Source organism: Biomphalaria glabrata, chromosome 5 (genome assembly GCF_947242115.1).
Source record: "Biomphalaria glabrata chromosome 5, xgBioGlab47.1, whole genome shotgun sequence".
NCBI lineage: Eukaryota > Metazoa > Mollusca > Gastropoda > Planorbidae > Biomphalaria > Biomphalaria glabrata.
In genome coordinates this window covers 50,803,080-50,823,843 of record NC_074715.1, presented here as the reverse complement: position 1 = coordinate 50,823,843, position 20,764 = coordinate 50,803,080, and the positions used below count along the sequence as shown (strand labels likewise).

The window sequence follows — 20,764 nt, the reverse complement described above, 5'->3', positions numbered from 1 at the left end:
ATAATTACGTCCTACGCATTTCATGTTTTACATGTTTTACATGTTTCGGATGTTCCTTCAGAGTTGAAGATAGTTTACTTCCTAGTCCAAACCTCCCGCAGGACGACGGGGGATGGGAGCGGGCAGGGTTTGAACCCTCGACGGTCGATAAATCCGAACGACAGTCCAGCGCACAAACCGCACGACCAGGCAGCCATCCATTCATGGGGCAATCTAGTCATGCGTGTCCTCCTCTTTCTTCCTCTTTCTTCCTCTTTCTTCCTCTTTCCTTTTTTTTTTAAAATATTCAGTGCTTGCATCTTAGTTAAAGTACTGGTACTTCAGCAACCAACCACAACACATACACTCACACTGTCAAATATTTGGAGAATTTTATTCCATTTTAAATAGAAACTGCTTATAGTTGTGTAAACTTCAGAAATCTTGTTATTTGTTATTGCGCACATAAAAAAGATATAAATTTCTAAAGGCTAGTGCAAGACTGGCCAGGTGTTTGATCGATTTCTCGTCAGAAGAAGTAATTACATTTATGCAATTTTTTAAGCATATGTAATAAATGAGTTTTCGATTTGTGTAAGCCAACCTCGATTTCGATGTGTACCTGGCTCAAGACGTGTAAGCCTACCTGGATCAAGATGTGTACGCAATATACGCATACCTGGTTCAAGATTGAGTAGGTACATCTGGGCTTAGTTCATGATTAAGGCCTACTATCTCTTTGTTTTCATATCATGTATTAATTGTAAGTCATTTTCCTTCAATTTTTTTTTTACAATACCTCTATTCAAGTCAAAGTTTCATGGAACCTGAAACTTGAATGGACAATGATCCAGCCAAAAAAAACTCTAACGATTTTCCTAGAAATGTAACTGTCCATGTATATCGCTGAGAAAAGAATTAGTAGCTCGTTGACCTCGCGGGGAAAACTCATGTTTGACCGTTATAAATTCATCGGCGTGAAGACACTTGCCTATATTTCCTTGACTTTCTTCTCTCTGCTGGTCGCCTGGACAATGTCACGTGGTCAATTAGTGTCAGACTAGAAGATGTAGAAGTAGATCTAGACTAGATCCTAATTAACTTTTCTCTCCGTAATTATTTATCCACGATCCGACGGAATTTTTTTTTTTTTCATCTGTAGTTCACCTCCTTGTTATGATTAAACTTCTATAAATTTGTTATACGGAAATATTTTATTTGGTATAGAATTGAAGGCGTCAACTTTCCTTGGCTGACATAGAAGAGAGCACCTGGTTGCATGCGGCCTCAGAGACAGCTGGAGGTCACTCATGAAGGCCGCGGGATACACATTTGAGACCAAAAGAAAATCTGCTCCCGAAGACAAATACAAACGGCGAAAAGAAAATCTAAATCGACCACCTGTGGACAATGGTTATGCTTGCCCTGGTGGCAAAATATGTAGGTCACAGCTGGGTCTGCGCAGCCACGGGAAATACTGCATTCCTGACTAATCTTCGAACTCGAAGACTAGCCTTATTATTATTATTATTATAATTGAAGGGGAATAAATGCTATTTTATATAACACAAATTAATGTTTATAAAAAGACAAAAATTAATTTAATGGGGTCAAATCAACAATGGTATCGTCAAAGAGTTCTAAATCGAAACTTTAGGTCTAGTGTTAGATCTAGATGTCCAGACAATGAACATAGCAATAAATAAGCGCAAGCTGAACTTGATCGCTGGGCGAATCAGAAAATGTTTAGACCTACTTTTTTTGCAGCAGTCGAGGTCATGGATTAAATTCCCGAATGGAATCAAAAATTAAAAAAAAAATATTCTATTATAGGCCTACTATTTGAAGTTAAATAAAAGAAGTATTGTCTTTTTAAATATATATATATATATATATATAAAGTTTCTCTTGTTCTGCTCCATATCTTAGACCAACTTGTTGTTATTCGAAGTCACATACTCTATCGAGAGGCCTAAACAAGACACAAGACTCAAACCACGCCTATAGAAGAAAAACTAACTTTATGGCGAGTTTTCTGGTCAGGAAACCACTGCGCAGTTTATCTCAGATATTGAAGAAGTCACCAGAACCCTCCAACATAATAATGAGTACGCAGACGAATAATCATATATGTGATGATTTTTACTGCTGTTTTTCTATTGCATAAATCACCTTTTCAAAATGTTAAGAGTAAGTGTCATTAAAACGACGCTGAGGAGACTGCATAAACTGGGCCCTGTGACAAAAACAGCTTGATTATTGCAAATAAATAGCGTGACTTCTATCTAGTTCTATGCCGTCTATCGACAAGTCGACACAGTCCGCACCCAAATGTCACCAATACATCATGTTGAGGTTCTCCTCTCTTAATGAAATATCGGCGGTTTTATGGCATTTAAAAAAATATAATTAAAAAAATACATCAGGTTATTTTTTTTCGATCTATTTCTGTGTCCTGGTTGATTGGTTTCGTACTTATTTCATCTTGATGGTCCACGCGAGACTAATCGTCACAGTATGCCCGAGCACTGACCTGCAACGTCACAACCTGTGGGCAGCTTGAACCAATAGCTTGTTGCTACGTCACGGGTCTGTACGATGTGGTAAGAAACAGATGACCATAACATCATCAGCCCAATAAATCGCAATGTCTGAAAGGGAAACTTGATTTTTTTATGATTGTTTTTATTTTAACATACACATACACACACACACCTTTTATAATTACGTCTGGTATTAATTACCAGGTCCCACTTCAACGCCCAAGCATTAATCATGCGTTAAAAGATTTTTGCTTGTCTGAAACCGACCCGTCTGTTGACATCTTCCGCCAGTACATCAACTGAGGTCATTATCCTAGCTGGGGGGGGGGGTTCGTATCTGCTCAACCTACAGTCGTTAATAGCTCTAAATTAGTGTATTAACTGTTGAATCGGACAAGGGCTAATGCGTGCGGGTCATCGTGGGGTGTCCACTTACTGACCACTAAATTCACGGGCGTGAAGACACTTGCCTATATTTCCTTGACTTTCTTTTCTCTGCTGGTCGCCTGGACTCTAAATTAGTGTATTAACTGTTGAATCGGACAAGGGCTAATGCGTGCAGGTGATCGTGGGGTGTCCATTTACTGACCATTAAATTCACGGGCGTGAAGACACTTGCCTATATTTCCATGACTTTCTTTTCTCTGTTGATCGCCTGGACTCTAAATTAGTGTATTAACTGTTGAATCGGACAAGGGCTAATGCGTGCAGGTCATCGTGGGGTGTCCACTTACTGACTATTAAATTCACGGGCGTGAAGAAACTTGCCTATATTTCCTTGACTTTCTTCTCCCTGCTGGTCGCCAGGAAAATGTCACGTGGTCAATTACTGTCAGAGTAGGAGACTTTCATGGACATATTACATTGCGCATGTCCAGCTTTGAACCAGGGCTTACAGGTAGTAGAGAAACGTAAGCCTACTCAAATTATAGTAAAGAAGAGTTCCTCTTGCAGACCAAGCGATCTATAATGCGGATGATGTTAAGGTCATACGTTTCTTTGGCCAACGGTTAACGAGCAGGGTGTCACGTGGCCAACACAACGACCAGCCGCCTTTACTTTTTCCCCAACTAAAGTTAGGTACCCATTGGAGTTGGGTAGACTCGGAGGCGCCCTAAGGATCCCCAAATTCAAAATCCTAGTCTTCACCGGTTCGAACCCAAGCGCTTAACCACTCAGCCACCGAGCCCCCTACTTAAATGATCATACATTATATGCGAAGCATTTTGAATCGTATTAATTACAACAACAACAACAAACAAATAAAAATAATCTGACAGTGGAACAAGACAATGGTATCTTTTGCCTATGTAACATAAAACAAATTCTAAACGTGTATTTCATGTCTTTATTTACATTTTTTTTTTTGGTGCGATGGATGATGAATATGTGCTGATAGATAAATATCGAACAAGCAACATGAACAAAATAGATTTGACTGTACAATCATAGAAATTCGTTTAAAAAAAAATTATCTATGTTTAGTTTCAAAGCATTTATATCGTTGTCACAATGAAAAAAACAACATCAAATTGGTGTTATACAAATTATTCAGCCGCACGTCTGAGCCTTATTTCCTTACTGCAAATATTTCTTCAAAAATGTTCCACATGTTTCGTATGTTTCTTCAGAGTTGAAGATATTCTACTTCCTAGTCCAAACCTCCCGCAGGACCACGGGAGATGGCAGAGGAGAGGGTGTGAACCCAGGACCAACGAGATGACTAAAAGACAGTCCAGCGTGTAAACCGCACGACCAGGCAGCCATGGGAAACAATAAAAAAATTTCATTTTGAAAAACCAAAACTGACTGGGGTGCAGAAATTGGGGACTTCAGGGCGTGTGTGTGTAGATAGCCGTTTCTGTTGTCTTTATAGTATAGTCTGCAAATTTTGTCACTGTTCAAAATTGACGTCAAATAATATGAGTTGATGACCTTACGTATATGTAGGCTAATAAAGTTATAACTATCATATTGGAACTCAAGATAAGTCTTATCAAGGACTTTGAGAAATTCTGAATCTTGTAGTTTGTATAATGGCATCTCTGTGATTTTACGTCACTAGCTGGCAGCTTTGACCAGTTCCCTTACCATCGGATGGACACGTACTGTAGCGGCAAAGTCTATGTTTTTGTATACATAGGACTAGTCGATTATACTAAAACTAGTAAAGAAAAGTAAAGTTCCCCTTTCAGACCTTGTGGTCTATAGGGCAGATGATGTAAAGGTCGTCTGTTTCTGTGGCCTATGGTTGGTGTCATGTAGAACAACGACCAACCGCCTTTATTTTTCCCTAACTAATGTCAGGTACGCATTAGAGCTGGGTGGACTATGGTGGTGGACCAAAATAGTCTCATACAACACATTGGGTCTACATTTTGTGAATATATTATTGAAATTAAGTCTTAATAATTGGGTATTTATAGAAACAGAAGCCTCTGGTTACACATTTGAGACCAAATAAAAATCCGCTGCTTAGGACAGACGTAGACGGCAAAAAGAGAACCTTAATCTACCACCGGTGGACAACGATTATGTCTGCACTGCGTGCGGGAAAGTATGTAGGTCGCAGCTGGGGCTGCGTAGCCACGTGAAATTATGCACTCCTCGTTGATCTTCAAACTCGACGAAAAGCCTTATTATTATTATTATTAACATTATTATTAAAGAAACACATCTTACATTATGCATGGGTATTGTACAAGGCTTAGAGTGCATTTAACTAAATACATATCGTGATGGACATGACAATGTATTATATAAGATAAGATAAGATAAGATAAGATAAGAAGACAAACCTTCACAATTTACAGACAAACAATCTATATTATAATGGACACTCATACGGTGTAGAATTTATCTATTCTAACTCTACTATTCAAGAAATGAGATTTGCGGTCTTGTGCTTTGACTGAAATAATTCAAGTAATTAACTCTAGTAATTTACCCCAAAGCAAAGACTTGAAATATTATTTAAATATTGAGTTATTGTAACATGCCAAGCTTATATACAAAAAAAATAAATAATTCTTTCAATACATTATATAGTATTACAAGATATATTCTGTCTTAAGACGCAAGTAACATTAAAACTGAAACTAAATAATTTTGATTATAACTAAAAAAATTGAATAGATTTTTTGGGGGACTCAAATTTAGCACGGACCCCAAATGTGCGAAGCTATGGATAGAGTAATATATATATATATATATATATATATATATATATATATATATATATATATATATATATATTGATTTAAAACAGTGCATATTTAATCCAAAAATATAGGTTTGAGTTGACTACAAAATTAATTTATCATACATAAAATGCTGTGAAATCTAAAATAGACTTAAAAGCCAACATATATAAATGTCATGTAATGTAAACTTCGCCATCTCTTACCAATACCTAGAAACCCAGCCATCTAATTATAAAACTCGTCAAAAAGTGCGACAAAAATTAATTAGTTACGTACAAGTGAGTGCATACATACATTTCATTTGTGTACGAAATGTTTCTTGAAAAATGTCTATAAAAAACGAATGTACACAGTACATATGAATGTATCTAAAAAAATTAATATACAGTTCAGTGATGACATTTAATGTTGTGTACTACATCACAGATACATGTTTAACTTTAATACATGCAGAAAGGCTTACAGCGTATAAATACTCGTGTTTATAACTATAAAGTAAAGTAAATTTCCCCGGTCAGATCTTGTGACATGTAGGGCAAATGATGTAAAGGTCATCTGTTTCGTGGCCCACGGTTAACGAAGGAGTCATGTGGCCAGCAACAACGACCAATTTCAGAGTTGGTTGGACTGAGGGGCGTCCTAAAAAATACTCTAACTGTATAGATACATTTTTCAACCTTTTTCTGGAAGGGGGGATTTTCTACATTTTTTTCTACACTTTGTGCCGACGTTCCGGTGGGCCGGATGGAACCACGTGGAGGGCCGGATCTTGCCCGCGGGCCGTATTTTGGGCATCACTGATTATATACCAGCGAATCTTAATTGTAGAGTGGGGAAGAAGAAATATAAGATACGGAGTTGCAGTGTATAAGGTTTTAACCATAAACATAATATTATATCTAGACTGGAAATAGGAAAAAAATTCTTATCAGCGCTTGGTCGATTCACAGACCTATTTATATATATTTTTTATGTACGTAACTCTTTTTCAAATTGTAAGGGAAGTCGCCCCAAATCTAGGAAAAACTATCATTTCTGTCTTAGAAAAGTAATGTCCTTTAGTTTTCAAAGTTTAGAAATAATACAAACTCATTTCTCTGATAACTAGATCTATATATTCACGCAAATATATGAAACAAAGCCATTTCCTGTTAGTTTCCATTGAAATAATGTTTAAAAAATCCTAGATTGAAATAATTCAGGTCTAATGATTTTAATCATCTTATGTACATTTAAATAGATTGATTACCTAGATCTTTCTAGATTATGTATCTAAAAATTGCAAAATAATAATTATGAGACGAGAGTACTCTTATTTGAAATTCGCAACCACTGGATCTAGATCTAAACATTAAATTATGTTACATAGGTTAGGGTTGAAAAAAAAACATTACTTCTTATGACTACTTTACAAAACAACGCCTTGTTTCAACTTTAAAAACAATTTTTCACATTTTTTTTAAGCGTTGAAAGATATCCCTGTCCAGTCTAGATATAATATATAATATATATATAATAAAATATATATATATATATGTATTTAGGTCTATGGTTTTAACCCTTCACATGCAGAGACTTCATAACAAATGAGGTATTTCAAGACAAGATTAAAATACATATTTGTAAAAATGTTTTACATGTTTCGGATGTTCCTTCAGAGTTGAAGATAATTTACTTCCTAGTCCAAACGTCGTGCTTTCAATAACTTACTGACTATCGTAAAAAAAAAACAACAACAAATAAATAAATGATTAACTCAAGTGGTATGAGGCGCGGTGGCTGAGCGGTAAGGCGCTTGGCTTCCTTACCGAGGTCCGGGGTTTGAATCCTGGTGAGTACTGGGATTTTTAATTTCGTGATCTTCGGGCGCCTCTGAGTCCAACCCAGCTCTAATGGGTGCCTGACTTTAGTTGGGGAAAAGGAAAGGCGGTTGGTCGTTGTGCTGGACACATTATACCCTCATTTACCTGAGGCCACAGAAACAGATGACCTTTACGTCATCTGCCCTATAGACTGCAAGATCTGAAAGGGGAACATTACTTACTTTTTTTTTTAAACTCAGGTGGTGCGCCTAAATGACGAAATCCTCCATGGACGAGTTTAAATGTCGTAGTCAATTTCTCAGCCAAAGGTTCTTAAAATGTCTTCATCGAGACCTTAAGCTCCGGTTATATATGAAATGGCTTGATTGTATGAAATACCCCTTGTTCTGTACCCTTCATTTGTTGGTGAGATCCTATTTCTCGTCACGGAGCTCAAGCTAGTACTCTATGGCATTACGGAGCAACGGCAACGCGCTACTTTTCCCATGGTTTAGACCAGGGGTTCTCAACCTGTGGGTCGCGACCCCTTTGGGGGTCGATTGACGATTTGCCAGGGGTCGCCTGAGATCATCGAAAAAATGAATTGTTTTTGTCCATCCTTCTATTGCTGTGTGTGTGTGCGGGGGGGGGGGGGGGTCGCGGCAGAGCGGAGGATCGTAAAAAGGGGTCGCCGAGCCTAGAAGGTTGAGAACCGCTGGTTTAGACTGAAAAGGAGTTGACAGTTCAGCGGCGAAGGGCTGTCCGGAGGAAGTAGGGCTCATAATAGATTAGATTATTTTTTTTTTCTGCTCCGTACAGCTTCGAATGCTCTGTGAACTAAACATTTCATGCACACACTATAACACCAGAGCGTGTTAAAAGCAAATGAAATCAATTATTTACAAATGGAATGAATGCAGTGACATGCGTTTGTCTGTACGTTTGATCATGTGACTTTGTATTTGTGGGTTGGCTCTACACGTTTGATTTCAGACATGTATTTGTGTGTTGACTCTATACGTTTGATCATGTGACTTGTATTTGTGGGTTGACTCTACACGTTTGATCATGTGACTTGTATTTGTGGGTTGGCTCTACATGTTTGATATTGTGACATACATTTATGTGTTGAGTCTAAACGTTTGGCCATGAGACATAATTTCGATATAAGTAAAATAATCAAAGTTATAAACAAACTCCATTCTAATTCATGAAACTGATGGTGAACTACAATTAATAACTGAGTTTATTTGATCATTGAATGCTAGTTTACTTAAAATGGAAACTCTTAGCTATTTCCTAATTTACTCAAATGATATCGTTGTGTAATATACATACAATTTTCTTGTTATAAAAAGGCTTTCCAGTAGTTAAGAATTATTTGAGTGCTTTGGCTTAAGTCTACAAAAATTGTCCGTTTTAGGAATGGTCCACCCAAACAATTTCTTCAATTTTTTCCCCTTAAAACAATGAAGAGATTATAATCTTATAGAAGGGATTTAAAAAAAAATAAAAGGATAAAAAAAAAGGATAGAAAAAGGATAAAATTACAATCCAAAGGGGAAGAGCACTAAGATACAAAGGGGAAGAGCACTAAGATTCCAAAGGGGAAGAGCACTAAGATTCCAAAGGAGAAGAGCACTAAGATTCCAAAGGGGAAGAGCACTAAGATTCCAAAGGGGAAGAGCACTAAGATTCCAAAGGGGAAGAGCACTAAGATTCCAAAGGAGAAGAGCACTAAGATTCCAAAGGAGAAGAGCACTAAGATTCCAAAGGGGAAGAGCACTAAGATTCCAAAGGGGAAGAGCACTAAGATTCCAAAGGAGAAGAGCACTAAGATTCCAAAGGGGAAGAGCACTAAGATTCCAAAGGGGATGAGCACTAAGATTCCAAAGGAGAAGAGCACTAAGATTCCAAAGGGGAAGAGCACTAAGATTCCAAAGGGGAAGAGCACTAAGATTCCAAAGGGGAAGAGCACTAAGATTCCAAAGGGGAAGAGCACTAAGATTCCAAAGGGGAAGAGCACTAAGATTCCAAAGGAGAAGAGCACTAAGATTCCAAAGGGGAAGAGCACTAAGATTCCAAAAGGGAAGAGCACTAAGATTCCAAAGGGGAAGAGCACTAAGATTCCAAAGGAGAAGAGCACTAAGATTCCAAAGGGGAAGAGCACTAAGATTCCAAAGGAGAAGAGCACTAAGATTCCAAAGGGGAAGAGCACTAAGATTCCAAAGGAGAAGAGCACTAAGATTCCAAAGGGGATGAGCACTAATATTACAAAGGAGAAGAGCACTAAGATTCCAAAGGGGAAGAGCACTAAGATATTGGCAGCAATGTTTCCGTGGACCTGGCTAAGTCTTAAGTATTTAGAGCTATTAACAAACTTCATTTAGAGTTTACACTAGCCGACAACTAGATATCCATAGAGACCGTGTGTGTGTGTATCTGAGAGAGAGAGAGAGAGAGAGAGAGAGAGAGAGATGCTGTGTATTCATTGAAATTTAAATAAGGAATTGATTGAGAGTACTTGATGTATAATTAGACTAAACCGAAAGTTAAAATTTTGGAAGAAAACTGCAGACGAGAATCAAAACAAAGGAGGAGTCCATTTTGTTTAGCGAAGATACAAATAGAATCTAGTCAATATTCTAAATGAATCTACATTTAGACATTGTGCATTTGAGATAGAATCATTTCTTGTTTTGTGCTTTATTTCATTTGCTTGTTTATAACTATGATTAGAGAATTGTATTGTCTATATTTGGCGTATGAGCATAAAGTTTTGGACCCAGGGGCGTAGCTAGGAATTTGCCATCATTTGGGGGCCCGGGGGGCTTGACCTCTTTGGGGGCCCTCGCATTTACTATTTAATATTTAATGTAAAAAAAAACCCAACTCATTTGGTGGCCCCTTCAAGTGGGTGCCTGGGAGGATTTTCCAATTCTCTCCCTCCCTCCCCCACTCTAGCTACGCCTCTGAGTGGGCCTGGTTATATGTTACAATAATTTGGATAGTGTGTTCTGAATATGTATTTACAAATATGAATTGCATTTCTATTGCATTATAAAAAGGTCTAAGTCCATAAAGAATTGTAAGATAATAATAATAATAATAATGACAATAATAATACAGACAATGAACTCAATCCTGTTTCATAAAAACTATCGTTTGGCAATGAAAGAGTTACGAAAATAAAGCTAGGCGTACAAAAAGAAATGGTTTGTTCTATACAGCATGTCATATAGTTGTCATTGTTCATGATATAAGTCATTAAGTATTACCGGCCCATAGTTCAATGTATCTCGTGTTTCAATCTACGTCTGACACGTGATATACGGGAGACATCGAATGTCTATCAAACGCCTTCAGCAGACGATTGCATCTTAGTGCCACAAGACTGAACCTGTTTTTGCCGAGCAAGGTAGATCTATCCGCTGATTCGCTGGACATTTAATTAAGGCGTTTTATGTTTTGCTTTTTTTTTTGTTGTTGTTGTTGACGTCTTCAAACCATTTTTATCGTTCAGAAAAGCATGGCGGCTATACTGCAGGATTTGTGATGTGAGTTAACGCCCTTAGCTCCACTAACTCGTCGTCTGCAGCAATATGCGTCTGCGTGTTGTCGTTTCCGCTACTACTGCTTTTGTCCCTGAAAATACGCCAATAAAAAAAAATACAAAATAATATTTTGTGCCTTAAATATTTCGTAGTGTTTACAATAAGAATATAAACAAAAATAAAGGCTTATTTTTCTAATTAAGGTAAATATATTAGGGTTAACAGTGCTCTTCACTTTTTTCTGGACCAAACAATTTTTATGTAATTAATTTGACCTATAATTTAATGATTTATCTTAGGAGTCCCGGGCAATGCGTCTCAGCCTCAACGTGGTGCCTTGGTGGAAACGGCCGTTAGAGAAGATTAGGCCGATAGAGAAGATTAGGCCGATAGAGAAGATTAGGCCGATAGAGAAGATTAGGCCGATAGAGAAGATTAGGCCGTTAGAGAAGATTAGGCCGATAGAGAAGATTAGGCCGTTAGAGAAGATAAGGCCGATAGAGAAGATTAGGCCGATAGAGAAGATTAGGCCGATAGAGAAGATTAGGCCGATAGAGAAGATTATGCCGATAGAGAAGATTAGACCGATAGAGAAGATTAGGCCGTTAGAGAAGATTAGACCGATAGAGAAGATTAGGCCGTTAGAGAAGATAAGGCCGTTAGAGAAGATAAGGTCGATAGAGAAGATTAGGCCGATAGAGAAGATTAGGCCGATAGAGAAGATTAGGCCGATAGAGAAGATTAGGCCGATAGAGAAGATTAGGCCGATAGAGAAGATTAGGCCGATAGAGAAGATTAGGCCGATAGAGAAGATTAGGCCGTTAGAGAAGATTAGGCCGATAGAGAAGATTAGGCCGATAGAGAAGATTAGGCCGATAGAGAAGATTAGACCGATAGAGAAGATTAGACCGATAGAGAAGATGAGGCCGTTAGAGAAGATTAGACCGATAGAGAAGATTAGGTCGTTAGAGAAGATTAGGCCGATAGAGAAGATTAGACCGATAGAAAAGATTAGGCCGTTAGAGAAGATTATGCCGTTAGAGAAGATTAGGCCGTTAGAGAAGATTAGGCCGTTAGAGAAGATTAGGCCGTTAGAGAAGATTAGGCCGATAGAGAAGATTAGGCCGTTAGAGAAGATTAGGCCGATAGAGAAGATTAGGCTGATAGAGAAGATTAGGCCGTTAGAGAAGATTAGGCCGATAGGGAAGATTAAGTCCTTAGAGAAGATTAGGCCGATAGAGAAGATGAGGCCGATAGAGAAGATGATGCCGATAGAGAAGATAAGACCGATAGAGAATATTAGGCCGTTAGAGAATATTAGGCTGATAGAGAAGATTAGGTTGTTAGAGAAGATTAGGCCGATAGAGAAGATTAGGCCGATAGAGAAGATTAGGCCGATAGAGAAGATTAGGCCGATAGAGAAGATTAGGCCGTTAGAGAAGATTAGGCCGATAGGGAAGATTAAGCCCTTAGAGAAGATTAGGCCGATAGAGAAGATGAGGCCGGTAGAGAAGATGATGCCGATAGAGAAGATAAGACCGATAGAGAATATTAGGCCGTTAGAGAATATTAGGCTGATAGAGAAGATTAGGTCGTTAGAGAAGATTAGGCCGATAGAGAAGATTAGGCCGTTAGAGAAGATTAGGCCGATAGAGAAGATTAGGCCGTTAGAGAAGATTAGGCCGATAGGGAAGATTAAGCCCTTAGAGAAGATTAGGCCGATAGAGAAGATGAGGCCGATAGAGAAGATAAGACCGATAGAGAATATTAGGCCGTTAGAGAAGATTAGGCCGATAGAGAAGATTAGGCCGTTAGAGAAGATTAGGCCCATAGAGAAGATTAGGCCGATAGGGAAGATTAATCCCTTAGAGAAGATTAGGCCGATAGAGAAGATGAGGCCGATAGAGAATATAAGACCGATAGAGAATATTAGGCCATTAGAGAAAATTAGGCCGATAGAGAAGATTAGGCCGTTAGAGAAGCAAAATAGAACCTCCATTGGATGCTTAAGGACAGATGCCATTGCACTGTCGGGAATGGAAGAGAACCCCGATAACCATGTCTTTATCCACACACCGTACCTGAAGGGGGGTCGTTTTATGGCGGACACCCGTGTACAGCTGAATTGGGTCAAAGAAAATGGCGAGTTTCTCAAGTGTGCTCGGCCTAAGGCGTTGCATCTAATCCCATCCAGACGGGGGGGGGGGGCGAGGTGGTTGAGTCGTTAAGCACTTGGGCTTCCTGCTTGTGGTCCTTGGTTTGAATGTCAGGGGAGACTGGGATAATGAATTTCGGAATTCGTAAAGTACCTGACTTCAATTGGGGAAAGTAAAGGCGGTTGGTCATTGTGCTGACCAACATCACACCCGGCTTTTTAACCGACACAATGTCTGAAAGGGGAACTTTACATTGTTTTTACCCCTAGACAGAACAGCTGTTAAGAAATGGTAGATGAAGGATGACTCCCGAATCGCTGGACATTAGCTGTGGTCGGAACGATGCCGTATTACCCAGAAGAAGAATTTTAGTTTAGAAGTCATTGTCTATGCGTGAGTGTGTTTGTGTGTGTATGTATGTGTGTGTTTGTGTGTGTATGTGTGTGTTTGTTTGTGTGTGTGTAAGTGTGTGTGTGAGTGTGTTTATGTGTGTGTGTGTTTGTTTGTGTGTAAGTGTGTGTGTGTGTGAGTGTGTGTGTTTGTTTGTGTGTGTGTGTAAGTGTGTGTGTGAATGTGTGTGTGTGTTTGTCTATTTGTGTGTGTGTGTTGTGAGTGTGTGTGTAAGTGTGTGTGTTTGTTTATGTGTGTGAGTGTGTGTGTGTGTGTGTGTGTGTGTGTAAGAATGTGACTCAGAAAGACACAAAGATAGAGGCACATTTCTTATTCCATACACTAGAACGAAATTCGCACAAGCGCTCCTTCTTTCCTATTGCCATTACAGAATGGAATGGGTTGCCTGAATCAGCCAGGAAAACCAACGACTCAGCAGTGTTTAAGTCATTGATTAACATGCATAACTAGATTGACACATGAAATGCGTAGGACGCAATTATCTTCTTTTTTGAAGTAGCGTCTATAATCTATTAAGATAATATAAACAGTATTAAATCCTTATTTTAAAATGACGATAGCTTATATCGCGGTTATATTCACTCAGACATTTGCAACATCTTTATAAATTCTAGTTTATTGGTATACGAATACAAGAATTCCAAGAACATACAAAGATGTAGATCTACGGTCTACCTGTTGGCCACTGAGCCAGGGCGATGAACTCCATTCGAAACAACAGATGTTCTAGTGCTTCCGATGGACATGCTAAATCTGTAGGCTCTCACAAACGCTTTCCCTTTCAGGCATGCGCAAATAGCAAACTTGAAGGATTGTCGGAAATTCTTGGACATGAAAGCATAGACTATTGGATTCACGCAACTGAAGAGAGAAACAAAGAAATGTTTTAAGAAATACATAATTTTTACAAAGACAATCTAACGATGATTTTTCTGTACTTAGCTTTTAAAACTGTCTAAATTTATTGTGTAACTTTTATAATCTCTTAAGTTTTGTTTTTTTTCAAATATATTTTAAAATTTATAGTAATTGTTGCTTATGAACATTTGACTTATTGTTTTGTTTTGTCGCTAACTGTCGTCGGAATGTTTCCTTTTTACTTTTTCACTTGGGCTGCCATTTTGAATTTTGAACAAACTTTAAAAAAAAAATATTGGCTTTAATATTAGTCAAATATTTTATGGAAATTATGCTTAAAATCGTTGTAATCATCATCATCATCACTCCTTTGAGTTCCTCATGGAACATAGGGCCTCGACAAAAACACGCCACTCTCCACGGTCTCTTGCTAGCTTTTTGATGGTGTCCCAGCTCTTCCCGGTCTTCTCTGCTTCTTCAAGTACACTGCGTCGCCATGTTCTTTTTGGTCTTCCTCTGCGTCTTGTTCCCTGGGGGTTCCACTCTAAGGCCTGCCTAGCTCTGTTGCTGGTATTTTTCTAAAGGTGTGACCAATCCATCTCCACTTCCTCTCTAAGATCTGAATTTCTATATTTTTCTGTCCACTCATCTCCCACAGTTTGTAATACTTAATCATAATTTGTATCTTGTTACAGAACTAGTTAATATTTAGTATGAGCTAAACTTTTTTTTTTTCAATTGTATCTTTAAAAAATGTTAGTACAGATTGTTTTTCACACTTATTGATGTCATTACAAGATTTTAACAAGATTTTAAGATTGCAAGCTCAATCCTATTATCTGCAGAGTATCTTTGAAGCCAAATCAATTTTTTATGGTCATTGCATTTTATTGGTGTTTTATTATAAAGTGGCTTGCTATATACATTAGTGTTGTCTCTTTCCGGTTTTGGTTGGACTTATCTAAGTTGTAAATAGGAAGACAAATTTCCATACGGACAATAAAGATTATTATTATTATTTTTATTATTATGTATGTTTGACTTTTGACAAGTCATAATTTTTTTTTGACATATGAAAATATGAATAATTTTATTCATATTTACATATTGGGGGGGGGGATGACTAGTGACTTGCGCTGGAATTTTGATTTAAGTGAGGAGGATTCGAGCAACACGTCGACCTCACTCTCACGCCCTAAAAGCCCATCCTTTTCCGGAAAGCAAGATTTGGTCAAGACGTCCGGGGACGTGCTTGGGTGCAGTGGATGACCAGAGACATGTCTGTGTGTCTTGTCCTGCTCTTGAGTGCTCCACAGGACTGTGATGGTATTTGCCTTTCTGTCCGATTTGTCTAGTTTTGTAACGTTAAGCACAGGCCGCGAAGTCCAGACTTCAAATGCTACGTTTAACAAAACCTCAGTGTACTGAGTGCCACAGACACGTCAGACACCTCTAGCTGGTTTAGCCGGCCAGTCAAAGCCGTTTCCGGGGTGTGGCCGCTGCGCATGCTACAGCTTCTGGGAGCCACAGGTGAGAGTTGGGTACCGAGTGGGAACCAAGAGTGAGCCAAGCTACACTCAATTGGCCTCAATAGAGGGTACGACTGCCTGTCCACTAGAGGTGCTACCCACTCCTAGATATAATGTGTACTTAACCATATGCTATTAATTTTATATCCACGTGCAATGTGATATTTCGTCAACAGATTTAAATATCTTTGTTTAAATGTTTCATGTTTAAATTTAAATGATAACTGTTTTTCCACTTTTTCCCCCCAATATTAAAGAACAACAAGCTTTTAAGCAATAAAATACTTGTTTTATATTACTTATGTGATTAGTCTATAATGTTTGTGAATAGAACATTATAAATGTTTAATGTCCTGTTTCTAATAAAGGAAGCGTGGTCGCGAGGCTAAGTATGCTTGAACTTAGCCTCCCTTGGCTACCTATGAAGGGCTCCCGAGGTTCGACGATTGACTTAAGCAGAGTAGTGTTTACTGAGTGCCTAAAGGCAGCACGGAAAACATTCTCCATCCCCTTCCCGGTCCACAAATGAGACTGGACCATATCGCTCTGAGCATGATAAGCATGAAAGTAGCGCCATATAAAAGCTATAATTATTATTATTATTAATTATTATAATAGTTGTAAAAATGGCGTATTTTTCTGAAAAAAACAACAACTGCTTTCATGGTTGATTTTAAAAAAATAAATTTTTAGCCTTCAGAAAAGAAAAAAAAGGCCATTGCATCAGAACTTTGAAAGATCTATATTTAGTATATAATCATGATGTCGAATTTTCAACAACCTTATACTTATAGGTCACGAGAGCTAAATTTGTTTCATATGTTAGGACAAATGTATACAAATAATTTTTCTTCCCTTGTGCTATTAGAGTATGGAATGGGTTGCCTGGGCCAGCCAGGAAAACCAGTGACATGGCAGAATATAAGTCATTGATTAATATGATTGAATAAAATAACATACGGACATGCGTAGGACGAAATCATCTTCTTTGAAGTAACGTCTGTATTTCAGAAGATACATGTTTTGGACGGTCGTTGACTTGTAGCATAAACTGCTTGTAATCAACTAAGCCACTGTAGGTGTAATATTTTATTTAACTTGTAAACTTTGAAATAACTTGAATAAATTCTTTGTGAACAATATTAAATATAACTTGTATTACACTATAGACAAAATCAACTAGATATAAAATAAACCGTTTTAGTAGACTATAGTATAATATAAAAAGGAATTTTGAACAAAATCTTACTACAAAAAACACGTCTTTTCACTCTGGAAATTTTGGAATCGTCTGTCCTACCCAAGACAGCTGACGACAATCCCGCTTATCTTGCATCACTTACACTGCATAGCTGACCTCATCCCACTGTCACCATAGAAACACACACAAACACACCTCATAACAATAAGATAAGATGAAAGATGTTGTGGCTCATCCGGGATTGACTCAACTAGGGCTCAGCTAGGAATTTCCTATCGTTTGGGGGCCATGGGGGCTTGACCTCTTTTGGAGCTCCCTGCATTTTGCGTAATATTAAATTTTAAATGTAGAAAAAAAATATTTTTGGGGCCCCCCCTCAAGTGGGGGCGAGGGGTGATTTTTGAATTCTCCCCCCCCCCCATCCTATCTACGCCCCTGGACTCACCTGTTAATATAGGACAAGAGATGAAACGCAGTTCTCATTGGCTTCAGGTGGCCGTAGTTCAGCTTCTCGATGAGGCCAAACGCTACCAGGATGTTGTTGATGACAATGGGACCCCAGCAGACGGTAAAAAGCACCACGACTGTCACCAGCATGACAATCAGCTGTTGGAAGAGCAAATAACTCAGTCAGTGGATTGAATGTGGAATTATTCCCCCTTTTGCAACCCCCAGTTCTCCTCCTTGTTCTTATCTAAACAGAGTGTAACATCTTCTTCAGAGGAGGCGCAAGCAGTAGCCTAAGGCAGAGCCCCTGAGCAAGTGTCTCCTCACGAGGCGCCGCCGTTGTACTTTCATCCCTCTTTCTACTACTGTTGTGTAAGGCCGCTATCAGCTTTAGGATTTATTTGCGTTGTTAACTAGCTGTATACTATGAAGGTCCCGGGGTTCAACCTGACAAGAACATCACTCACAGACAGTCGTACATAGAGTAACCAACTAGGTGAATAGTTTAAATAACAACAAAAATAAATGAATTTAATTGTATGAAACTGATATATGATATGGTGTATATGAAGATATTATTCAATAATTAATTTAAGCACCTCTGCTACTGCTATCAACTTGTCACCCTGGTTTCATACTCCACCAGACTCTGACCGACTGGCGTCACAAAACTGCCAACCTCGGTAACAGTAAAGTTAGACCTCAGATGATCGCCAATTCGACAATGACACTGAAAAACTAATATATATTTCTGAGACGGCAAGCGAAGCCCACAACTCCAACACTGGCACCCCTAAACAGGGGTCCCCAAAAATCCTACTGAATAGTAAGTCCGAGAAACTAGTACAGACAAAGAACATTTTACGGGCCAACACACCGTCCGTTTCAACCAAAGAGGGTGAACTGCCTCATGACATACAATGACCAATAGATGTCACCGGACTTTGTGACGTAGCAAAACAATTCAAAACAAAAATACAAGACACTCTCGCCCCGTACTTGTACACTACGAGTTAAGGAAATAAAAAAACAGAGTTAGGAGAAAGAAAAAGACACTTGTCTATACTACGCGACAGCCGCCCCTGATTTAATAAATGTATGTTTATACTAGAATGACCAAAAATGTACATTTCGTAGGCCAATTGCTTTTCCGAATGTGTGGGCAATATTAGGTGGACAAGATTATCGAAAACGGGAATGAGGGGGGATAAAAAATGTTGTTTTTTTTAAATCTAACATTCAATGGTTATTAAGAGCAAACTAATCTACATTGTGTTTTTTAAAAAAGTAATTCATACTCTTTTCTTGTTAATAATGCGAGCATACGCCAATGTTATCTTAGTTCATTTTGTAGTGGCAACAGTTGAGCAAGTTTATGAAAAGCTGCCTGGTCGGGATGGCTGCCTGGTCGTGCGGTTTGTGCGCTGGACTGTCGTTCGGATTTATCGACCGTCGAGGGTTCAAACCCTGCCCGCTCCCATCCCCCGTCGTCCTGCGGGAGGTTTGGACTAGGAAGTAAACTATCTTCAACTCTGAAGGAACATCCGAAAAATGTAAAACATTTTACAAAGCAGTTTTGTAAAAAACAAAACAACATTAAACATAAATATTGTAACGAATCTCACTATCCAGGCTCTCTGCAAACTGCACCACACGACACCAGCTTAAAGAACTTGACAACTCAGGGCTCCAAAGTAACGTAACATTTTAACTTTTTCTCTCCGTAATTATTTACCACATTCTGGTGGAATCAACGCTGGTATCGTGTCTATCGTCAATTAGGAGAGAAAGAGTTAATGTCCAATAAATTACAGCCAATACTGAACAATTGGCAACACGTAACACAGGCTGTACAAATATCTCTCCAACACCGTACCGACGAACTCTTGCATTGGCCTGCTCCGTCTCGTTCCGGGCTTGCACTGGGTTCAACAGTTCAGGACTGACTTCACACACAAGACTCGTTGTGTCGGACTCGATTGCAGACCAAGATCAAGACGCCAGCCGTCTTGACTGCACTTGACTGTGCACTGAACCGTCGTCATGCTCCGTACAGAACCACGCCGCTGAACCACACTGAACTGTGCTGTAGTCGACCGGACTGTATTCGACCGGGCTGTAATGAACCATCTTGACAGCGACACCTCCGCTCTTTATATAGGGTCCCTAATGGCCTTCTAGAACCGGACAGAACGTCGCTCGACCATCCTGGGTGGTCAGATGACTGCATCCCTCGTGACGCTCCTGAGCTCTGTTCACGACGCCGATCCTTACCGAACCGTTATGTTGACACTCGTCTCGGCTGACCGTCGTAGCTCGTCACGGTTGACCCTAGCACTGGCCTGGGGCGATTTGCGTCGGCTGACTACTAACACACCACTACCCCCATCTGTGCCACCACCAGGTTTATTACAATATGAAATGTATGGCTCTATTTCGGAACTCTCCTATTAGATGTTGTAGTTTTATTCTATCACAGGGCCGTCCACATTTACCGACATATAACATGGCGTCGAACATTTTTAGGGGATCCTTGGGTGCCTGATGGATCGGCACGGATAGATGGGGGCTGTGGATGTCGTCTTTGACCGATCTCTGTAGAGAGAGTTTGCCGCCACATGCGTTAATCGTCCAAGTCCGCCACGATTCAAAGTAAATTTATTCCGTATGGCTGCAGCTTCACACATTTCTACCACATTGGATTTATCGCAAAAGCTCACTTAAAACATCGTAGATATAAAGACAATAATTTATAGGAAAAACTATAATTTCAGTGCAGAAGAGAACAAATGTTTTTAAAAGAACACTTATTTTAACTACCGTATAAACATCATAGTCTAGCTTTTAGTCGTATGAATAATAATAATACTATATGAGGTTTCCTTGCTCCTATCACATGTAAACATGCGTTTTCTCTCATAAATGAATGATATTATAGCAGGCAAACGGCAAAGTAGCGACCTTATAACTATTAAAATTATGGGAATTTCAAGTGAGTGAAAATAAATGGTGCTGATGAGTATCGAAACCTATCGACCTGCTCAGCTAAAAACGTATTTTTGTATTTCTGGTCAGTGCACT

General features: G+C 38.9%; 2 protein-coding genes across 2 annotated transcripts in view; both read right to left on the bottom strand.

Moving 5' to 3' along the window:
* Window positions 1-20,764, bottom strand: part of LOC106067993 (2-iminobutanoate/2-iminopropanoate deaminase-like) — a 434,175-nt gene that overhangs the window by 99,729 nt on the left and 313,682 nt on the right. The gene's annotated exons all lie outside the window — the stretch shown is intronic.
* Window positions 10,627-20,764, bottom strand: part of LOC106051188 (G-protein coupled receptor 54-like) — a 145,729-nt gene continuing 135,591 nt past the window's right edge. The window contains exons 7-9 of the mRNA XM_056030631.1: window positions 17,682-17,842; window positions 14,324-14,509; window positions 10,627-11,172 (exon numbers count right to left, since the gene is read on the bottom strand). Coding sequence (XP_055886606.1) covers window positions 11,064-11,172; window positions 14,324-14,509; window positions 17,682-17,842 — 456 coding nt within the window. The 3' untranslated portion in view covers window positions 10,627-11,063. The remainder of the gene's footprint in view (window positions 11,173-14,323; window positions 14,510-17,681; window positions 17,843-20,764) is intronic.